Here is an 18799-nt window from a genome sequence, read left to right as displayed (position 1 = left end):
CTATGAACAAATTCCTATGCGCACTGCGGGCCCGGGACGCGTCGGCTGCTAAGCAGGACAGGCAGCGGCACCCGGCTAGCCGGATCCATGTCCTCGGCGGGCCGCATGTGGCCCGCGGGCCGTAGTTTGAGGACGCCTGGTTTAGGCTGTGACTCCTGCGGCAATCTACGAGCGAGACCGACCCAGAGACAGAAACGATGCCAGTGGCTTCCAGCCGGTGCTGCTCCGATCACGTTCACTGAGGGTGTTTCAGGAATCGGGCTTCACAGATGCTGACCAGCACCTTCCTCCTCTGGCTTGTGGAGGGCTGCCTTGGATCCTGTCCTTCCGATAAACGTGGGGCCTTTTATTCAAAAAGAACCGTGGTCTGCAGGCCGCACTTCCGCCTCACCTTCGCTTCCACGGCACGGACAAAGAACTTCCGTTTCTTCGAAACCCACTTATTACTACAAGAACGAGAACTGGAATGTAGGACTGCCTTTGGGGGGAGGAATAAAACCCCAACCACTTGCCGAAACCGGTTTGGCTCAGTGGATAGAGCGTCGGCCTGCGGACTGAAGGGTCCCGAGTTCGATTCCGGTCAAGGGCATGTATCTTGGTTGCGGGCACATCCCCAGTGGGAGGTGTGCAGGAGGCAGCTGATCGATGTTTCTCTCTCATCGATGTTTCTAGCTCTCTATCCCTCTCCCTTCCTCTCTGTAAAATATCAATAAAATATATTTAAAAAAAAAACCCAACCACTTCTTAACACCTCGCAGCTCTGCAAACATCCCCAGCCAACGGCTGCCCCAACCAATTCCAGTAACTCCTACGCTAGTGGTGCCATTATGTCACTGGTTTGCTTCACGGAAGCTTTCCCAGCTTTCCTTCCCCTGAGCACTCGGGAGCACGCGGGGCCTTCTCTCCCTCCAGGTGGAGAGGCGCAGCCATGAAGCATCAGCGACCCCGGCAGAGAGGCGAGCCAGAGGCGTCGCGTTGCTTCTCTCACACAATCGCCGTCTGTCCGCCGACACCGACCACCTCCTGTGGCATCCAGGGTTGGCTCTTGCTCCTACCCCGCCCCCTGGGTGGCATGAATACGCATGGTTTTATAACTCCCCAAATGAGAAAAGGAGCATCCGCCCCCAAAGTGACAAGCGAGGGGACTGTTGTCAATGGCGCGCAAAGGGTTGACATCCGCTCCACCCCATGGGAGCGCGGCCGCTGACCACCCGAAACAGATGAAAAAACCAGGGATATATGTCTCTCCCCTTTGCATAACAAGATAAAAATTAGCCCATCTGAAGGAAATGAGACTTTGGACTCCAAATATTTACTGAGCTGGCACTCGATTTAAAACTGAGCTGCTGACAATGACTCAGGAAAAACAAGTATTTTATTTGCTACATGTTTATCTAAAACTGTATAGTGAGTCCTCTTCTTAAAGGAGTTGGGTGATAAGTGGCATAAGAGAAAGGATTCTCTCTATTAATAATTTTAAAGGCATGGTAAGTACACGCGTTCTTATTTAAAAATTAAAACTATGCCTAACGCCCCGAGATAGAGCCGGGGATCGGGAGCTGCTCCAACAGGAATTATTGGTTCTGGCCATGACGGTGGCACTTAAAATGCAAATGCTCCTCTGTTCTTCTCCCCTGAGCGCATGTGAACTCAAGAAGCTATTTTTGGTAATCCTTGACATTTTTGTCAATATGCCATCTGCGTGGTGACATTTTGGAGGTTTATGATATTGGAGGGGGGAGGGTTTGATTTCTGGCGTCTTGGCTTTTAAGAGTGAGACTAACGAGACGACAGTTTTGGAGTGACCTGAGCCGCGTGGAGCACCGCAGGGTCTACGTGAGATGCCGGGGGAAGCCTGCAGACGGTGTCGCGGAGCCTCGGCAGAGAGTCCCGGCGGGAGGAAGTCAAGGCCATTTAAAGAGGCACCGTGTGCAAACGCTCGCAGAGCCGGCGGCCGTGCCCTGGAGCGTGTCATCGTAGATCCCACGCCGCCCACTGTTAAGAGAGCAACTACCCACCACCTTTCCTTGAAATAAGAATAAAAGAAACACATCGGTTTCTAAACGCTGAAATTGGCAAGATTATATGGGCATTCCAAAAGCATATCTAAATCTTCTCTAAGGACATCCCCTGAGGGTACACAGCTCGACGACTAACAGCAAGAACCGCATACAGCCGCCACACACTTCCTGTTCCCCGGAATTCCTATGCCCCAACCCCCACCCCCCACCCCCAGCAACTAAAACACTGGGTAGCATTAAGCATTCGCTTTTGAAGTGTGTGAGTACTTTTTCCAGCGTTATTCACGTACAATTATACAATGGACATACACCAGGGTGTAAGTTCAAGGGCTAGAATGTGTGGACTTGGTACACGTATTTGTTGCAATAGGGTTCCTGCTGTAGTGAACTAACACCTGCATCACATCACATGATTATCGTTTCTTTTTCTGCAGTAGAACGTTTAAGATCTACTCGCTTAACAACTCCCAAGTATACAATACGTTACCAATAACCACAATTAGATCCCCGGAACTCACTGTATTTTAATGAAAATCTTTCCCAAAGTGGTTATTTTCCTGCCTTGTTAATAGAGTAGTCTTAATTTGCCTATTGTTTAAGTGATCGAACTCCCCCTGGTTGTCTTATGACAGAGGCACGATCCTTTTTTTGCGGGGAGAGGGGAGAGAAGTTCTACTGTGGGGTCCTTGACTAAAAAGTCCCCATCTGCTCTGAGCCCCTTCTCTCTAGTTCAGCCTTGGGCAAACTACGGCCCGCGGGCCGGATCCGGCTGTTCTATCCGGTTCTCTTGCTCTCCCCTCCGCTCCTTTACTTTGAATTTATATTAGTTCACACAAACACTCCATCCATGCTTTTGTTCCTGCCCTCCGGTCCAGTTTAAGAACCCATTGTGGCCCTCGAGTCAAAAAGTTTGCCCACCCCTGCTCTAGGATCTTCTATCCTGCACCCCTCACCTCATCCACCCCCCACCTCCACTGGCCAATGGTTACCTTGATTAGACCCCATATGCTCCTAAGATCGGGGGTCAGCTGTTTTGCTTTGTTTTGAATATATTTTTATCGATTTGAGAGAGGAAGGGAGAGGGAGAGGGAGAGAGAGAAACATCAATGATGAGAGAGAATCATTGGTCAGCTGCCTCCTGCACACCCCCCACTGTGGATCGAGCCTGAAACCCAGGCATGTGCCCTGACCAGGAATCGAACCGTGACCTCCTGGTTCATAGGTTGACACTCAACCACTGAGCCATGCCGGCCGGGCTGGAGGTCAGCTGTTCTGTGTAAAGAGAGTAAATATTTTCAGCTTGCGGCCACAGGGCCTCTGTTCAGTGACTCAACTTAGTCCTTGCAGCCCAGAAGCAGCCCCAGACAATACGCGTGAGCATGGCTGCGCTCCAATAAAACTTTATTTACTGACACTGAAGCTGGAGTTTACACAACTTTCACAAAATACTACTCTTCATTCTTATTCAACCATTTCAAAAGGGAAAACCCACTGTTATCTTGCAGGCTGTACATAAACAGATGTGGACTGGATTCAGCCCACAGGCTGCTATTTGAAAAACACTGTGCTAAGATTCCCCCAGGGCCAGACATCACATTTGGGAAAGAGTTTCCACTCAATAAACATTGGTTCGGCCCCGCCGGCGTGGCTCAGAGGTTGGATATCGACCTGTGAACCAGGAGGTCACAGTTCGATTCCCGGCCTGGGCACATGCCCCGGGTTGTGGCAGGTTGTGGGCTGGGGCGATCCCTAGTGGGGTGTGCAGGAGGCAGCCGATCAATGGATCTCTCTCTCTCTCTCTCTCCCGCTTCCTCTCTGAAATCTATAAAAATATTTTTAAATAAATAAATAAAATATTGGTTCGTCAACTGATAATAAGCATTGTCACTCTCGTACATGTAAGAAAATCTAGCCACGAAGAAATCCAGGTAAGGGACGCGTGGTGGCACAGTGCAGGTGGCAGGCGCTGGCCCGCCCCAGCGCTGGGCTACTATTTCACATGGGCCTTCTCATCTCGTGGAGCAAAGGGGCTGGGGGTGATCTTTTTTTTTTTAAGGTATTATATGTGTACATATCTTACCATTGCCCCCCCCACTCGCATACATGCCCTTACCCCCCAATGTTTTGCATCCGTTGGTTACTCTTATATGCATGCGGGGGTGATCTTAATGGTTCGTTATGCTCCGTGGCACCAGGTGCAGAGGTAGCATCTAGGTTATTAATGTCTTACCCCGTATTAGATTTTTGGCTTCCTGGCCCCAACTTTAGAAAAAATGTGAAATATTTTACACTTCTCTCTGTCTCAAAGCAATAACCTAAAAGCTAGATGAAGTTGATCTCCAGTCTTTGATCTTCAGTTCATTTTTCTTAAAGGGTGCCGGCTGCTCCCATGGGCAAAGTTCGCACAGCTGCCCTCGGTGACAATCACAAGACAGTGTGTCCCCTGCATTAAACCAAAAGCAGGAGCAAAACACGAGATGCCTACGACATGGGGGGACCTCGAAAACATGATGCTGAGCGAAAGAAGCCCGACAGCAAAGGCCACACATCTCGGGATCCCACTGATAGAAACGTCCAGAACAGACAAATCCACAGAGACAGGGGCAGACTGCTGGTTGCCAGGGGCTAGGGGAGGGGGTGACTACTAATGGGCACGGGGCTTCCTTTTGGAGTGAAGAAAATGTTTTGGAACTAGACGAGGGGGGGTGGTGGTGGCAAAACATTGTCACTGTATTAAATGCCACAGAATTGTTCATGCTAAAATGAGCTATTATGATGTGAATTTTACCTCAAAAAATACACTTTTAAAAAGAATAGTGGTAGATCTGTGTATTCTTTTTTCTTTTTTAAAGTTGACACATAGCACTGTATTAGTGTCAGGTGTACAACATGATTTGATATATGCATATATTGCCAAACGATCACCCCATGTAAGTTCATTAACATCCATCGCCACAGAGGAACAAAAATGTTTTTCTTGTGACGAGAACTTTAAAATTCTACTTTATTAGAATCTTTCAAATACACTGAGTGGCCAGATTATCATGATCTCTGAACGCATAATAATCTGGCCACTCCGTGTATATCCTATAGAATAAAAGGCTAATATACAAATTGTCCCCTCGACCAGGAGTTCGACCAGCAGGCAGGCCTGCCAACCGCCTATGTCCCCTCCCCCTGGCCAGGCTGGCCGGACCCCACCCATGCACGAATTCATGCACCGGGCCTCTAAGTGTATACACTGCAGCCCTGTTAACTGTAGTCACCACGCTGCTGCTCGGTGTATCCTGATGGCGGGAATGGCACCTAGGCATATTGTTAAGTGAAAGTGGCAAGTCGCAGGGAAAAAAATTGATAGTATGATCCCATTCAGGCAAAATCCCCAAGGAAAAGTCTGGGTGTCTGCACATACAGTTAGGGAGAGGTGGAGAGAAGGGACTAGGACACAAAGCCATCGGCATGTGTGGTGTCATTCGCATATGGCAAGAATGCCTCCGTGGGTCCTGGGGTAACAGAAACAACACCCCGGGTCCCTGCAGGGAGCATTTTCGAGGCCACCCACAGTCATTGCTACGCACATCTGTGCAGCACCAACCGAGGACTGAGTGGGGTCAGCGGGAGACGAACACAGCTGGCTGCAAAGGAAGACTCAACCAAGCAGCAGGCTGGTAGCCATGATGCCAAACAATTCGTTTTCACTAGGTTTGGGGCTGCATCTACTGGTTGACTGGGCACGTGAAGTTACATTAAACTTCATAAATGAGGACAGCACGCTTCATAAGGGTCCACTATTAGGACAGCATCGCCCCCTCTTTAAAAACCTCATTTTCGCCTGGCCACGGTGGGTCAGTGGCTGAGCATCGACCTATGAACCAGGTCACGGTTCGATTCCCAGTCAGGGCGCATGCCCAGGTTGTGGTCTCGATCCCCAGTGTGGGGCGTGCAAGAGGCAGCTGATCAATGGTTCTCTCCCATCATGGATGTTTCCGTCCCTTTCTCCCTCTCCCTTCCTCTCTGAAATCAATACAAATATTTGAAAACAAAAAGAAATGTCCATTTTCTCTTAGAAGTAGGCCCGTGTGCGCCAAGGGTATTTCGGGACAGAAGGAAAGTGGGAGGGAGGGTGTGAATCCGAGCTCTGCGGCCAGGCCAGCCCTGAGCTGGTTTCCGAATGCCCGGCCCCTCCTGGAGATGGAAGGCCGGCAGGCCAGCCGGACAGGACCCCAGCCTGGCCCCTGACCACACGCAGGGTCTGCCGGCCCTCCTGGGCCATAACGCCCCCCTCCCCAACTCCAAACCCTCCCGGCTTCGCTCACACATGCCCACCTGTCCCAATGTAGCTGCCGCTTCAGAAAATTAGCCAAGACCCAGGGGGGAAGGGGCAAGAGACATTTTTCAAAAAAGACAGGATAAGCAATTCTCATGCAGCATGCAATAGGAGATATTTGTTACAGCTCTGAAATTCCAAATGCACAAAATGACCCCCTAAGATCAACATTGTTAACTGTATTGGGCTGTGACATCAGCATTAGAAACACAGTGTACTCAAGGCTCAAGTTAGGGAATAGAAACTTGCCAGAGAAATTTACACAAAAGTATCAGTTAGATGAAGGAAGGAGGGGGCAGGGGGAGGAGGAGGAGGAAGGAGAGGAGGAGGAGGGGGAGGAGGAGGGGAAGGAGGAGCAGGGGGAGGAGGAGAGGGGGGAAGGAGAAGGAGAGGGGGGAGAGGGAGGAGGGGGAGGAGGAAGGGCTCTTAAATTCTCACGTATACCACCACCCTGTTCGCCTATGCCGATTTTCTTCATTCAATTCTTTGAAAAGTTCATACGTTCATATGATTCAAAAAAAAAACAAAAAGAAAAGAAAATCTATTGCCCCCCCTGACCCCATCTCCACCATTCCCACAACCATCGCCCCCAAGCAGGTACACAAACCATCAAATCTGAATACAGACACTTATTCCTCCCCCTGAAGGCTCCTCTGCACCTGCAGATGCCGGGGACTTCCCCGTCTGGCCTCCAGACGAGCGACTTTCCAACCTGGCTGCAAGGCAGCCCTGCGTGCGAACATTCGAGCTGCCTTGTGCGCGGGGCTGCCGGTGCGTGGGACCCGGGTTCTGCACGTGGCCCCCGCGCTCACGGACCTGCACCACGGCCCACACTGGCCCCAGTTTACATGGGAAGAAAGCGAAGCTGCAAGAGGAGGAGGCCCAGTTCGATCCATGACAGCCACGACCCGAAGGCAGGTCTGCCCAGCTGCTCCACAGAACAAGGGTGCCTTCTCCTTGAAAAATAACCAAATGACCGTCTTTGGCCAATTTGCAGAGAAAAATTAATAAACTCATAGTCTCCCAATTTCAAGATTTCCAACTCCAATCCTGTTAAGCACCAGCACCTCCGATATCACTTCTCCACCAGCCCTGGCACAAAATGGCTGTGGCTCTTGGCTCCGCTGCAATCCCCCGGGAGCCGGAGCTCTCTGGCCAGGCCCACCGCGCACCGCCCGGCGGGGAGGCCCGCTCCCGGCGATCAAGGAGCCGAAGCCGGCAGCCTGGGCGCGGGGCAGACACCAGCTGATCTCGGCCAGCCCAGACCTCGTTTTTTCCACCGAGTACACGAGGTCATGTTTATATTCTGACATTGTAAACATATGAATGGTCATTTCTCTGTGAGTAAAACAGTTGGGAGTTGACATAATGGAATCCAAGACATAGCTATTTCCTGTATTCTGCAGGGAACGCCCCGACCGGGAGGGCACCTCGGGGCGCCGCACGGTGGAGCAGTGTTTGGCAATGGAGAGAAATGGAGCAGGATCCGGGCTGCGGCGCAGATAAACCTTGAAGACATCATGCTCAGTGGGATAAGCAGACAGCAGGCCGCAGGTTGAGTGACCCCGTTTATACAGAACACCCCGAGTAGGCGCACCAAGAGGGACAGAGAACCGATTACTGGCTGCCAGGGGAGGAGGGAGATGGGCAGTTCCTGGTCCTGGGCACAGAGCTTCTTCGGGGGATGATACAAATGTTCTAGAATGAGAGAGTGGGGATGGTTGCACAACCCAGGGAATATACTGAAAACCAGTAAATTGTATACTTGAAAATGGTACATTTTGTGATACATGAGTTATATCTCAATTGTTGTAACCGGGGGTAATGTTCAGGGCAAATCCAGTCTGCCCACACACTCGGGGCTCCCCCACACTGGAGTCAGGCGCCTTCCCACAGCCTTCCCAAGACAGAGCTCCGAGCGGCAGGAAGAATCCGTGTCCTACAATGGCTGCCTGGTGTCCTGCCTGAGCCGCACGTGGCCTGGAGACACTCTCGCCTGGGCCGGCCCTACCTCCTGGTCGCACGGAGGCCAGCGCACAGGAGTCGCGGAGAAGATCTCTGGCCCCGGCTCAAGGCCCACCCGGCCAACTGCAGGGCTTTGTGCCCTTGGGGTTGGCCCAGCCGGCTCCCTGCCTCCTCCCCTCTCCCGCCACTCCCTGAGCTTTACAGAAATAAAAGAAGAAAAAGGGCCCTTTGCCCGGCCCCCGGCCTGCATGGCTCGGTGGTTGAGCGGCGACCTATGAGCCAGGAGGTGGCTGGTTCGATTCCTGGTCAGGGCACATGCCCGGGTGGTGCGTGCAGGAGACAGCCTATCAAAGATTCTCTCTCTCTCTCTCTCTCTCTCTCTCTCTCTCTCTCTCTCTCAAAGAGGGCCCTCTAGATGGAAAACTGGCGATTGCACTGCTCCCCAAGCAGCCTTTCACACACCCCTGCCCTGTCCTCGCCGAGCTTCTGAGCAAAAGCAGAGGCGAGCCTCTCACTGCTGCTCCGTCCACAGAGAATCGGAATGTCTGGGGGCGTCTCAGGCAGACGGACACCCCCGCCCGCCCGCCCACACACTCAGAAGGCCAGGCCAGCTCTCTCGGTTGCTGCAGAACACAGAAGTGTTCATGGGCTCATTTTCTTCTGTTGCACCGTGGATGTGTATACACTTGACATTCAGAAACTACCTATCAATTGAGGATAAACTAAAAATGGAAGAATACACTCGTACTAAAATATATCCCCCAAGTTTCATATGCTGTGATTACTATTTGTTATGGTATAGTAAATCCAGGGTTGGTCATATAACTATGTTTAACATCCTTTTATTTTTTATTGAATTCAGAGAGGAAGGGGGAGGGAGAGATAGAAACATCAATGATAATAATCATTGATCAGCTATCTCCTGCACACCCCTCACTGGGGATAGAGCAGCCTTGGGCAAACTACGGCCCGCGGGCTGGATCCGGCTGTTCTATCCGGTTCTCTTGCTCTCCCCTCCGCTCCTTTACTTTGAATTTATATTAGTTCACACAAACACTCCATCCATGCTTTTGTTCCGGCCCTCCGGTCCAGTTTAAGAACCCATTGTGGCCCTCGAGTCAAAAAGTTTGCCCACCCCTGGGATAGAGTCTGAAACCCAGGCATGACCAGGAATGGAACCGTGACCTCCCGGTTCATAGGTCCACAAACAACCACTGAGCCACACGGGCCAGGCTAACATCCATTCTTCATGGAAACACAGAAATCAGGCCTCTGTGGTCTTCCCCTCTGTATATAACAGCTCAGTAACTGTCAATCTGCTTGAAACCGATTCAGCTCCTAAGCATGAATTATTGTAACCAATTAGACAAAAGCAGTTCCAGGTTCTCAGCCAGGCCATATTGCCCTGCCGGCGCCCCGCACCCCCACCCCAGGGGCCACGTCGCAATGTCTGAAGACACTTTCGGTTGCAGTGACTTGCAGGTGTGCTACTGGCATCTGTGAATAGAGACCCCTGGTGTTGCTAACCATCGGACACTCCACAGAACAGCCCTACAACAAAGAACTAGCCAGCCCCGCTCTAGCAGCGGTCGGCAAACTCCTTAGTCACCAGAGCCAAATAGCAACAGGACAACGATTGACATCTCTTTGGAGAGCCACATTTTTTAAACTTACACTTCTTCTAACGCCACTTCTTCAACATAGACTCACCCAAGCCGTGGTATTTTGTGCAAGAGCCACACTCAAGGGGCCAAAGAAGCAGCATGTGGCTCGCGAGCCGCAGTTTGCCGACCACGGCTCTAGAGGAACACCTGCCCCTGCTGGCTACGCGAGGACACTGCCCATCAGCAACACAGTAAAGTGAGCAAGTCAACACGCTTCTCTAAGGAACCAAGTCACTGCGCACCCCCCATCACCAGCAGCAGCCGGAACAGCGAGGGCGTGTGAGTGGGGTTCATGGGAGGCTTTCGGGTGGACCCCTGGTGAGTCTCAGGCCTCCTAAGGTGTCAGCCAGATTCCTTCGGTCCCCTCCCGATCTCACCTGCCTTAATCCAAGCATCGGCTAACTCCTGGCACTTCTCGCTCCCTTCACCATTCCTCTGACATAATCCCTGCCTCGTCTAGGCCTAGGGCCCCGGGTCGCTCTAGCTCGGGCCCATCACTGTGTGTGAAACCCGCTGATGGTTCCCAACTGGCCTCTTCTCGAGGAAATCCACCCCACCCACCATCCCCTATTTGGCGAGCTCATCACATCCGACTTGGTGCCCAATGTGAGCAAGACTCCAGGCTCAGTCCACAGCAATAAGGACCGCGAGGGGGGCGGTGAGGAGAAAATGGACATCAAATGCTTAGTGCAGTACCGCCTTAGCCTGCAATAAACGTCAGCTACTGGGCTGTTATCGAGGACACCACGCTCATCAGATGCCTCCACGCTCACCCGGAACAAAACGCACGCGGTGCCTTAGTTTCCTGCTGCTGCTGTGGACAAACTGCCTCAAACCAAGTGGCTCAAAACCACACAAAGGCGCCCTGGCCAGTGAGGCGAAGTGGCGAGAGCACTGGCCCAGGTACTGAAGGGTCTCGGGTTCAATTCCTGGCCAAGGGTTTCAGGTTCGCTCCACGCCCCCGGTTGGGCGCATGGAGACAACCAGTCCATATGTCTCTCTCACATAGATATTTGTCTCTCTCTCTCTCTCTCTCTCTCTCTCTCTCTCTCTCTCTCGCTCCCCCCTCCCTTCTTCCTCTCCCGCTTCTACTCTCTCTGGAAAGCAATGGAAAAAATATCCTCAGGTGAGGATTAACAAAACAAAACATAGAAAAACACACCAATGCATTGTCTCACAGCTCGGGAGGTCAGAAGTGCACGATCAGTTTCATTCGGCCAGAATGGAGGTGTCAGCAGGGCTGTGTGCCATCTCCCGGCCGTACGGAAAACCTAGCTCCTGGCCTCTTCCGGCTGCTGGAGCAGGGGTGGGGAACCTTGTTTGTGCCCAGAGCCATTGGGATATTTATAACACCATTGGAGGGTCTTATACAATCATCAACTTAAAAATGAGCCTGCTCTATTTGGTCAAACATTCAATTAACTCGCCCCTAATACCTTGGCAGGGCCAGACCACATGATTTCTCAGGCCTTATACGGGCTGCGGGCCGCACGTTCCCCACCCGTTCTAGAAGCTGCCTGCATTATGGGCTCGTGACCACATGACTCGCAACATCTGCTTCTGCTGCCACGTCTCCCTTCCTGACTGAGCCTCCCGTTTCCCTCTTGTAAAGATCCTTGTTATTACACTGGGCCCACCAGCTAATCCGGGATAATCACCTCATCTCAAAATTCGTAATTTAACCCCACCTGCAAATGTCATTTGCCACAGAAGGCAACTTACCAGTAGGTTTCAGAGGCGAGGACATGGACATCTTCGGAGGGTCATTATTCGACCTACCCCCGGGAGGGGTTCAATACCAGACAGCAAAGGGTGCCCGATAGAAATAACCAGTGGGTACACCACAGTGCAAGGGGAACCGACCCAGCCACGAGAGGGCTGAGCTCTGGACTTGGGCAGACGCTCCCCTCACTGGTTCTGGGAAGGAAGGTTACCAAGTCACCCACCCGTGGCCTAGTTTCATCACCTGCCCACCTACACCTGTGCAGCCTTTGTGGGCTTTCAGTAAACGCATCCACGCAAATGCCTAGAGCACTTGGCTCATGGTAAGCGCTCCACACACATCTGCCATAACCACAGACCCAAGGGATTTCAGCGGGGAGAGCCAGTCGGCAGCGGCAGCAGCATGGTGCGGCCGGAGGGGGACGGAGAGGAGGACACGAGCGCACTGTGAGCCCCATGGAGGCAGGGACCAGGCAGACCCTGGAAGAGTGCCCGAGACTAGGAGGCTGTGCACAGTGGACAGATGGGTACACGGATGGACGGATGGATGGACGGATGGATGGACGGATGGACGGACGGACGGACGGATGGGTGGATGGATGGATGGATGGATGGAGTAGGGATTGGGCAGGTGGGTGGCACAGTGGAAAGAGCACTGGCTCCTGGTCAGAAGTTCGAGTCCCTATCCCTCCAACTCCCAGAAGGACGCACACCTTGACTGTGGCCCTCAAGTGCGAAATGAGAAGTTTGAACAGGACAGTCCTAGCTCTTCCAACCCCGACGCTGTGGGATTCTAAGTTATGTGTGGTCTTGCCTGCGTCTTCCCGCCCCTACAAAGACTCTGGGTCGAACGGTCCAATTCCCTCATTTTTTCTGAACACGTCCAGCACTTCCTCATCTCCAGTACTTTCCTCGCGTTCCCACTTTTCTTCCCCAGCGCTGAGGAAGCCCCCAAAACCCTCAATCCAGAAGCTAAATGGGTGAGAATAAAGACCACCCCGGGCTCAAGTGAGTCCTCCCTCCTTTCCCTGGAAGCCATCACCAGCTGCTAATAGTACCTGGTAACCACCACTGTCTTCATTTCACATGTCTGTCTCTCTCTCCCAGACCAACGTCCCCATCTACCGACCTAGCACACAGGCGGCCAGGAATCTCCGCAAACAGTTCTTCACTGCACGGGATTTAAAGGGGAATAACTGAACGCAGTAGAAGGCAGCGCCGCTTTTATTCCATCGGATTAATTATCTCATTTCTTGGAAAGGCAGCCAACATGAGCAAAAGGACCTGGGCTGAAGCGGCTCCCCAGGCTCCCCAAGTGACCTTTCACTCGTCACTTGGCCCAAGGGCTCCCGAAGTAGCAGCCACGGAGACGGTGAAGCGCACTGCTTCCACTTCCAAAATCAGAGTGAAAGGGACGAAAAGGAAACTTAAGAGATTTCCAAACATCCGGGAGTTATTTTTGAAAATGAATGACTTTTCCATTCACTTAAAAAAAAAAAAAAAAAAAGGAAGGAAAGAAAAAGAAAGATATTAGACCAAGAATAGACCAAGAAGTAGTTGTTGATCATCTAAATGGAAGAACATTCTTGCAGGAGTCCACCCCTTATGTCCTTAAAATCAAGACACTCCCACACATTCATACCAACACCACCTATACATGAAAAATGGAGGAATCATTACTTGTTTATCAGAAAGTTTATAGAATACCAAAATAGCCTCTGTGGGATAAATATAGTAAGCGTCCTATTAATTAATACTAAGTACGTGTTCCAAGAAGGTAGCAATCAGTGACGTCATCTGGCTCTGTTCTGTGGGGCTCCAACCTGGCAAATCCCCGAACCATGGACTGTTTTCTGCTTAAAGCGATAGCCTGCCCACAGGACTTTCACTATAACCACAGAATTCTTCCATGTGGCGCAGGCCACACCCGTCTCGTGAACAAAGGGTCCCTACAGGCGTTTGTTAGGGTATCATCTGGGCCTTCCACCAGCGTCGTGATCATTTACACTCTGTTTTGATCTCCAGTGTGCCACGGCTCACCAATCCTCAGCTGCTCAAGGCTGGCGTTTCCCAGAGTGTACAACGAAACTGCGCCGGAGCACACAGACCCTGAAGGGGCACCCGCCCAGCCCACCTACAGGACAGGACCAACACAGCCCTCGGCAAGCACACGTATGGATGTACAGCCGTCGAAGGCACCGGGTTTTTCCAACGGAAGCAGAAATGCTCTTCCCACGTTTCCCACCTAAATGGGAGATACCTTTTTATAAAGTGGGGACTGAACTCTGAGCTCATGTATGTAGAATACCACAAAGGACTCGCCCACGGAAACTACCGGCCACAGAAATGGTGAATTAACTCTATGTTGTTAAAGGAAGTTTTGTGATAGGATTCCAGAAACTCTGAAAATTATACTCCCAGTACTGACCTGCAGGGATAGTGCGTTTAAACCCAAGGCAGGTTCAGAATCAAACTAAAGAATTCTGCTTGGAAAATGCAGCGATGTTTCCAGCCACATCTGTAAAGATGTCCCCTTAGGCCAGCGGTCGGCACACTGCGGCTCGCGAGCCACATGCGGCTCTTTGGCCCCTGGAGTGTGGCTCTTCCACAAAATACCACGGCCTGGGCGAGTCTATGTTGAAGAAGTGGCGTTAGAAGAAGTTTAAGTTTAAAAAATGTGGCTCTCCAAAGAAATTTCAATCGTTGTACTGTTGATATTTGGCTCTGGTGACTAATGAGTTTGCCGACCACTGCCTTAGGCTGCAACCTCTTTGTTGTGACTTGAAAAAGAAAGCAGAGCCACAGTAATTCACCAACATGCCCTGAGCCCGCAATAGCAAATGCTGTTAAACACAACAATAAGTGGAATGAACAGAAAACTCTAGAAGGGATTGTTTACCACCCTTGGCCCTCGGTTACTTCACTTACAACAGTTTTTTTTTTTTTAATATATTTTATTGATTTTTTACAGAGAGGAAGGGAGAGGGATAGAGAGTTAGAAACATCGATCAGCTGCCTCCTGCACACCTCCTACTGGGGATGTGCCCGCAACCAAGGTACATGCCCTTGACCGGAATCGAACCCGGGACCCTTCAGTCCGCAGGCCGACGCTCTATCCACTGAGCCACACCGGTTAGGGCCAACAGTATATTTGATACTATTACAGTTTGTGCTAAATTACTTCACATATGAAATGTTTTAAGTCAGCAACAATGTGCACCTCACCTACTACATCGAAATTCCTCCATAATTTCAATTTCATTTTTCATTTTCTTTAAAAACCTATCAACTTGCCTCTCCCCTGCCAGTTCTGTCTTTGGAAGCTGTTTGGGGGAAGTCCTCATTTCTTGAACACCGTTTTCTGATCACATGAATCAAAGGCCACTCAAACGGGGTTTTAACTGTCAGATGCATATGGAGAAAATGTGCTCCGACACAGTTTTTTCCGTATAATAAAACAAGTCCAACTTTAAAGGACAACCGGTCACCTATAAAAATCGGCAGGGCTCTGTTTTGAAAGAAGAAGAATGACTATTACACCATTTACACCCTTCAGAGACTCCCCTTCAATGTTTGTGGCTTGCCGAACATTCCATACATATTTCGGGCAAGGTATTATGGGAGCTGCAGTGCAAGCTGTCCCCTGCTGAATTTTCACTCACTATAAAAACAATGTCTCATAAACGTATACACATGTTTTTACTTTACAAAAAAATGTAAAATATCCACTTTTGTTCACTCAGACGACACTTTCAGCATTAGGAGCAAGGCTTTTTAAAAATGTCTGCAGAGGGGGGGGGGGGATTCATTGAGGAACACAGGTTTCTGGAGGGGAGAGCAGGCGGCGTGCATGAAGTGCACGCAGAGCTGGCTCCTGGAGGGTCTGCTCACCTATGTCCTGGGTCATTCCACAAACAAGGAAATTCTTGCATTTATACTTCTCATCCTGAACCCCCACTCCAATGGAACCACCACTGTTTTATATTACCCTCATAAAATGCGCCTTAGCCTTTTCTAAGCAAAACGCTATTCTTAATTGGTTCATTTTCCAGTTGTTTGGGTTTGTAACACACACACACAGCATAAAAGGGCACCACATTCCAAGCAGTTCTAGCAATTCCAGAACCATCCAAGGCTTGATCAGACAGCTGTGGCTCCGGCCTCTGGTTAAAATTATAATATGATCTCACCTGATTTTCAAAATAACTAAGCATCCTTTTAACCCACAGAGCTGTGCTAGGGCTACCTACGTTTCTGAGTCCAGGGTTTGCAATGTTCAGAGCGAATGTGAGGGCACCGCGACGCTTTTGCTTTATGGGGCTTTGTTTTCCCTGGCTGAACCCAGAAACACGCTTCCAACAATAATTCAAGCAGCTTCCCTCCGGCAAGTGTCTCTTCCAGCACCAGTGCCATGCACGCTGCCTCTCCTGGGCAGGTAGACGGAAGCAGGCGCGATGTCACACCACACTTGGCCTTTTCAAGTCTTAAAATCACTGGGAAGCCCAGGGTGTTTCCTTTCTGGCACTCGGGCCGTGGACAAAATTTGCTCCAGACAGGACAAGATATCAGATAACCGCGGGAAACACTCGGTTTCACCAGAATTCCCAAGCCCATGAAAACTGCATCTCAGCAAAAGCAGCTGAGCCATTGAAAAGGTTCAAGAAAAGCACCATTCCGTGGACTTAATTAAATGCAAGAATTCGTGTTTGACTCCATACGGCCTATTTGCATGAATAATAAGACAACCTAGTGCCCTATTCATTGCTTGCACAAAGGGGAACCCTAAAATTCAACTCTTGTTTTTTCGTTTCTTCCAAAAGCATCTGGGTCTAATCATACTCCCTTCTGGCCGCAGTACACAAGGCTGTTTCCATCAGGATTTTAACTCAATGTTTAAGGCGCTAGAGAGTAACTAACCATCACAGCTGGGAAGAGGCTCGCCCAACTCCCAGAGATCTGGGAACCCCTGAGGTGTCCCGCCTGGCAGCGGTCCCTGGATGGAAACTAGGCTGAGCCCGCCAGACAGGGAGCCCGCACCAGCAAGCTGGGCGCAAGTCTGTGCTCCAAGGTGACAGCTCCTCTGGCCACCGCGGGGCCGGGGTGCTTGCGGGGCCAAAGCCGGGGGCGGTGGGCCGCAGAGGCCCGGCGGGGATGGGCGAGGCCGCGGCGGAAAAAGGAAAAGAGGGCCATCCGTCAGCCCCGGGAGAGGAAATTCCAGGCGCCCAGCTCCCAGGCGCCGGTCACCGGGTGACGTGAGGGAACCCAGTCAGTTTGTCCGCCGCGGCGGGGGCCGGGAGGAGGCCGAAGCTCCGCGCTCCGGGGCTCGAAGCCGGGAGAGGAGGTGCCTCGATCCTCAGCCAGGGCCCCAGCGATGGGGACGTGGGGGCGCCCTGCTCGTCGCCCGATCCGGAGACCTCCCGGTGTCCCCGAGCCTGTCCCAGAGCCCAAGGGATGGGGCGTCCGGGTGCTGGCCCTGGCCCCGCGCCGGCGCCCTTACCGGTCTCGGGGGTCGATCCACGACGTCTGGCGCGTGTTGTGGTCGATGTAGAAGACGCGGCCGTCGTAGTCGCGTGCCTCCTCCCAGCCGGCGGGCAGCGGCAGCTCGGAGCTCTCGCGGGCCCGCAGCGGCGCGGAGGGCGCGGGGGGCGCGGGCGCGGCGGGCGGCGCGGGCTGCGGCGGCTCCCGGGGGGTCTGCACGGACGGCGGCTCCCGCGGGGCCTCGCGCGCCTGTCCCCGCCGCCGCCGGCGGCCGCCGCTCAGCCACGGCATGACGGCGCGGGCCCCGCCGCTGCCCGGCCGCCCCGCGCGCGACGCCTCCTCAGCCAGCACTAAGGCCCGGGGCCCGAGGAGCGGGGGCGGCCGCGGGGAGCCGCCCGCCGCGCCCGGTGCATCCTCCGCCGGGCGCCCGTGCCCCGGCGCCCGCCCGCCGCCCGCTGGTCCGGCGCGTGGCCGTGCGCGCAGCCAGCCGGCTCTGTCCGGGTCGTGCGAGTCGCTGTCGCGCGTAGAGTCACAGTCCCGGAGCGGCGGCCACCGCTGCTGCGGGTGACTCCTCAATTCCCGCGGCGCGCCCGGCCATCTTCGTTCCTCGGCGCGGCCCGGCCGGGAGGGGCGGGGCGCCGGCATGCCACGCCCCCTTCCCACCCTCGGCCCCGCCCCCTCCTGCCCCGTTCCCAGGCCCGCTGCAGCGCCTTCCATCTCCGCCGGCTGCTCCGCCTCCGGTCTCCCTCGGGGCTGCTCTGCGATCCGCTCCGCTCCTCTACCCTCAGCCCCCACCCGGTGCGCAGCTTCTCCTCCTCCGACCCGGCCGGCGGCTCTTTTTCCCCCCATCCATAACACTCCTCCCCCCATGCCTCGCGCTCCTCCCTCTCCCCTCCCGCTCTCCTCCCGCTCCACCACCTCCTCCAGCCTCCCCGGGAAACCGCACGGGGGCCAGGATGGGCGCCACCGCGTCCGTCCGCCTCCGGGCCACCGCGGAGGGGAAGGGGGGCCGCAAGGACGGCGCCCCACCCGGGCTGCAGGCGCGGCCTGTCTAGGCTGACTCCTTGGGGCCCAAACCATTCCCAGGGGGTCAGGGCGGTCACCTCACTTCACCCAGTCCCCGGGGCCTGGGGCCTCCCCTCTGCCTTTTTGGGGTACGGGGGAGCTGTGCCCTGGGTCTCCCTAATAGCAAGATGGTCTCGCGAATGAGGGAGCTAGTAGCTGGAGGAGGAACCCGAGGCCCGGTCCTCCTGGGTGGCAGGGAGCTGGACAGGTGGCCACTTGGTGGCCCCGGAGAGCCCCAGAGCGCTTGTCCGGAATCTCTGCTCTGGGCCAGGCCCCCTGAACTGCCCTGAATGTTTCTGTTTTTCCTGCTGGAGGATCCCATAGTCTGAGCGCAGAACCAAGGAGGCTGGGGAGCAAGCCATTCCACTCCTAAAACACGAAACCTCGCTGATAATTTATGTTCCACTCACAGCTCATAGCGGGGAAAACTGAAGTCCAAAGTTGGGGTTCTCTCTGACTCCAAAGCCCCTCAGCCACTTAGTACTGCAGAGCCCTGGCCGCAAGACTTAATGTCAGGAAAATACCAGCGAGGTTCTAAAACACTCAGGGGCTGAGTG

The 18799-nt window shown here is 53.1% G+C and overlaps 1 protein-coding gene across 1 annotated transcript in view; it reads right to left on the bottom strand.

The window, feature by feature from the left end:
* Window positions 1-17794, bottom strand: part of WWC3 (WWC family member 3) — a 122615-nt gene extending 104821 nt beyond the window's left edge. The window contains exon 1 of the mRNA XM_080652841.1: window positions 17197-17794. Within this exon, the coding sequence (XP_080508967.1) occupies window positions 17197-17468 (272 nt within the window). The 5' untranslated portion in view covers window positions 17469-17794. The remainder of the gene's footprint in view (window positions 1-17196) is intronic.
* Window positions 17795-18799: the final 1005 nt, after the last annotated feature.

Source organism: Plecotus auritus, assembly GCF_963455305.1.
Source record: "Plecotus auritus genome assembly, chromosome: X".
In the NCBI taxonomy this organism is placed as follows: Eukaryota; Metazoa; Chordata; class Mammalia; order Chiroptera; family Vespertilionidae; genus Plecotus; species Plecotus auritus.
This window is presented reverse-complemented; position numbering and strand designations above follow the sequence as displayed.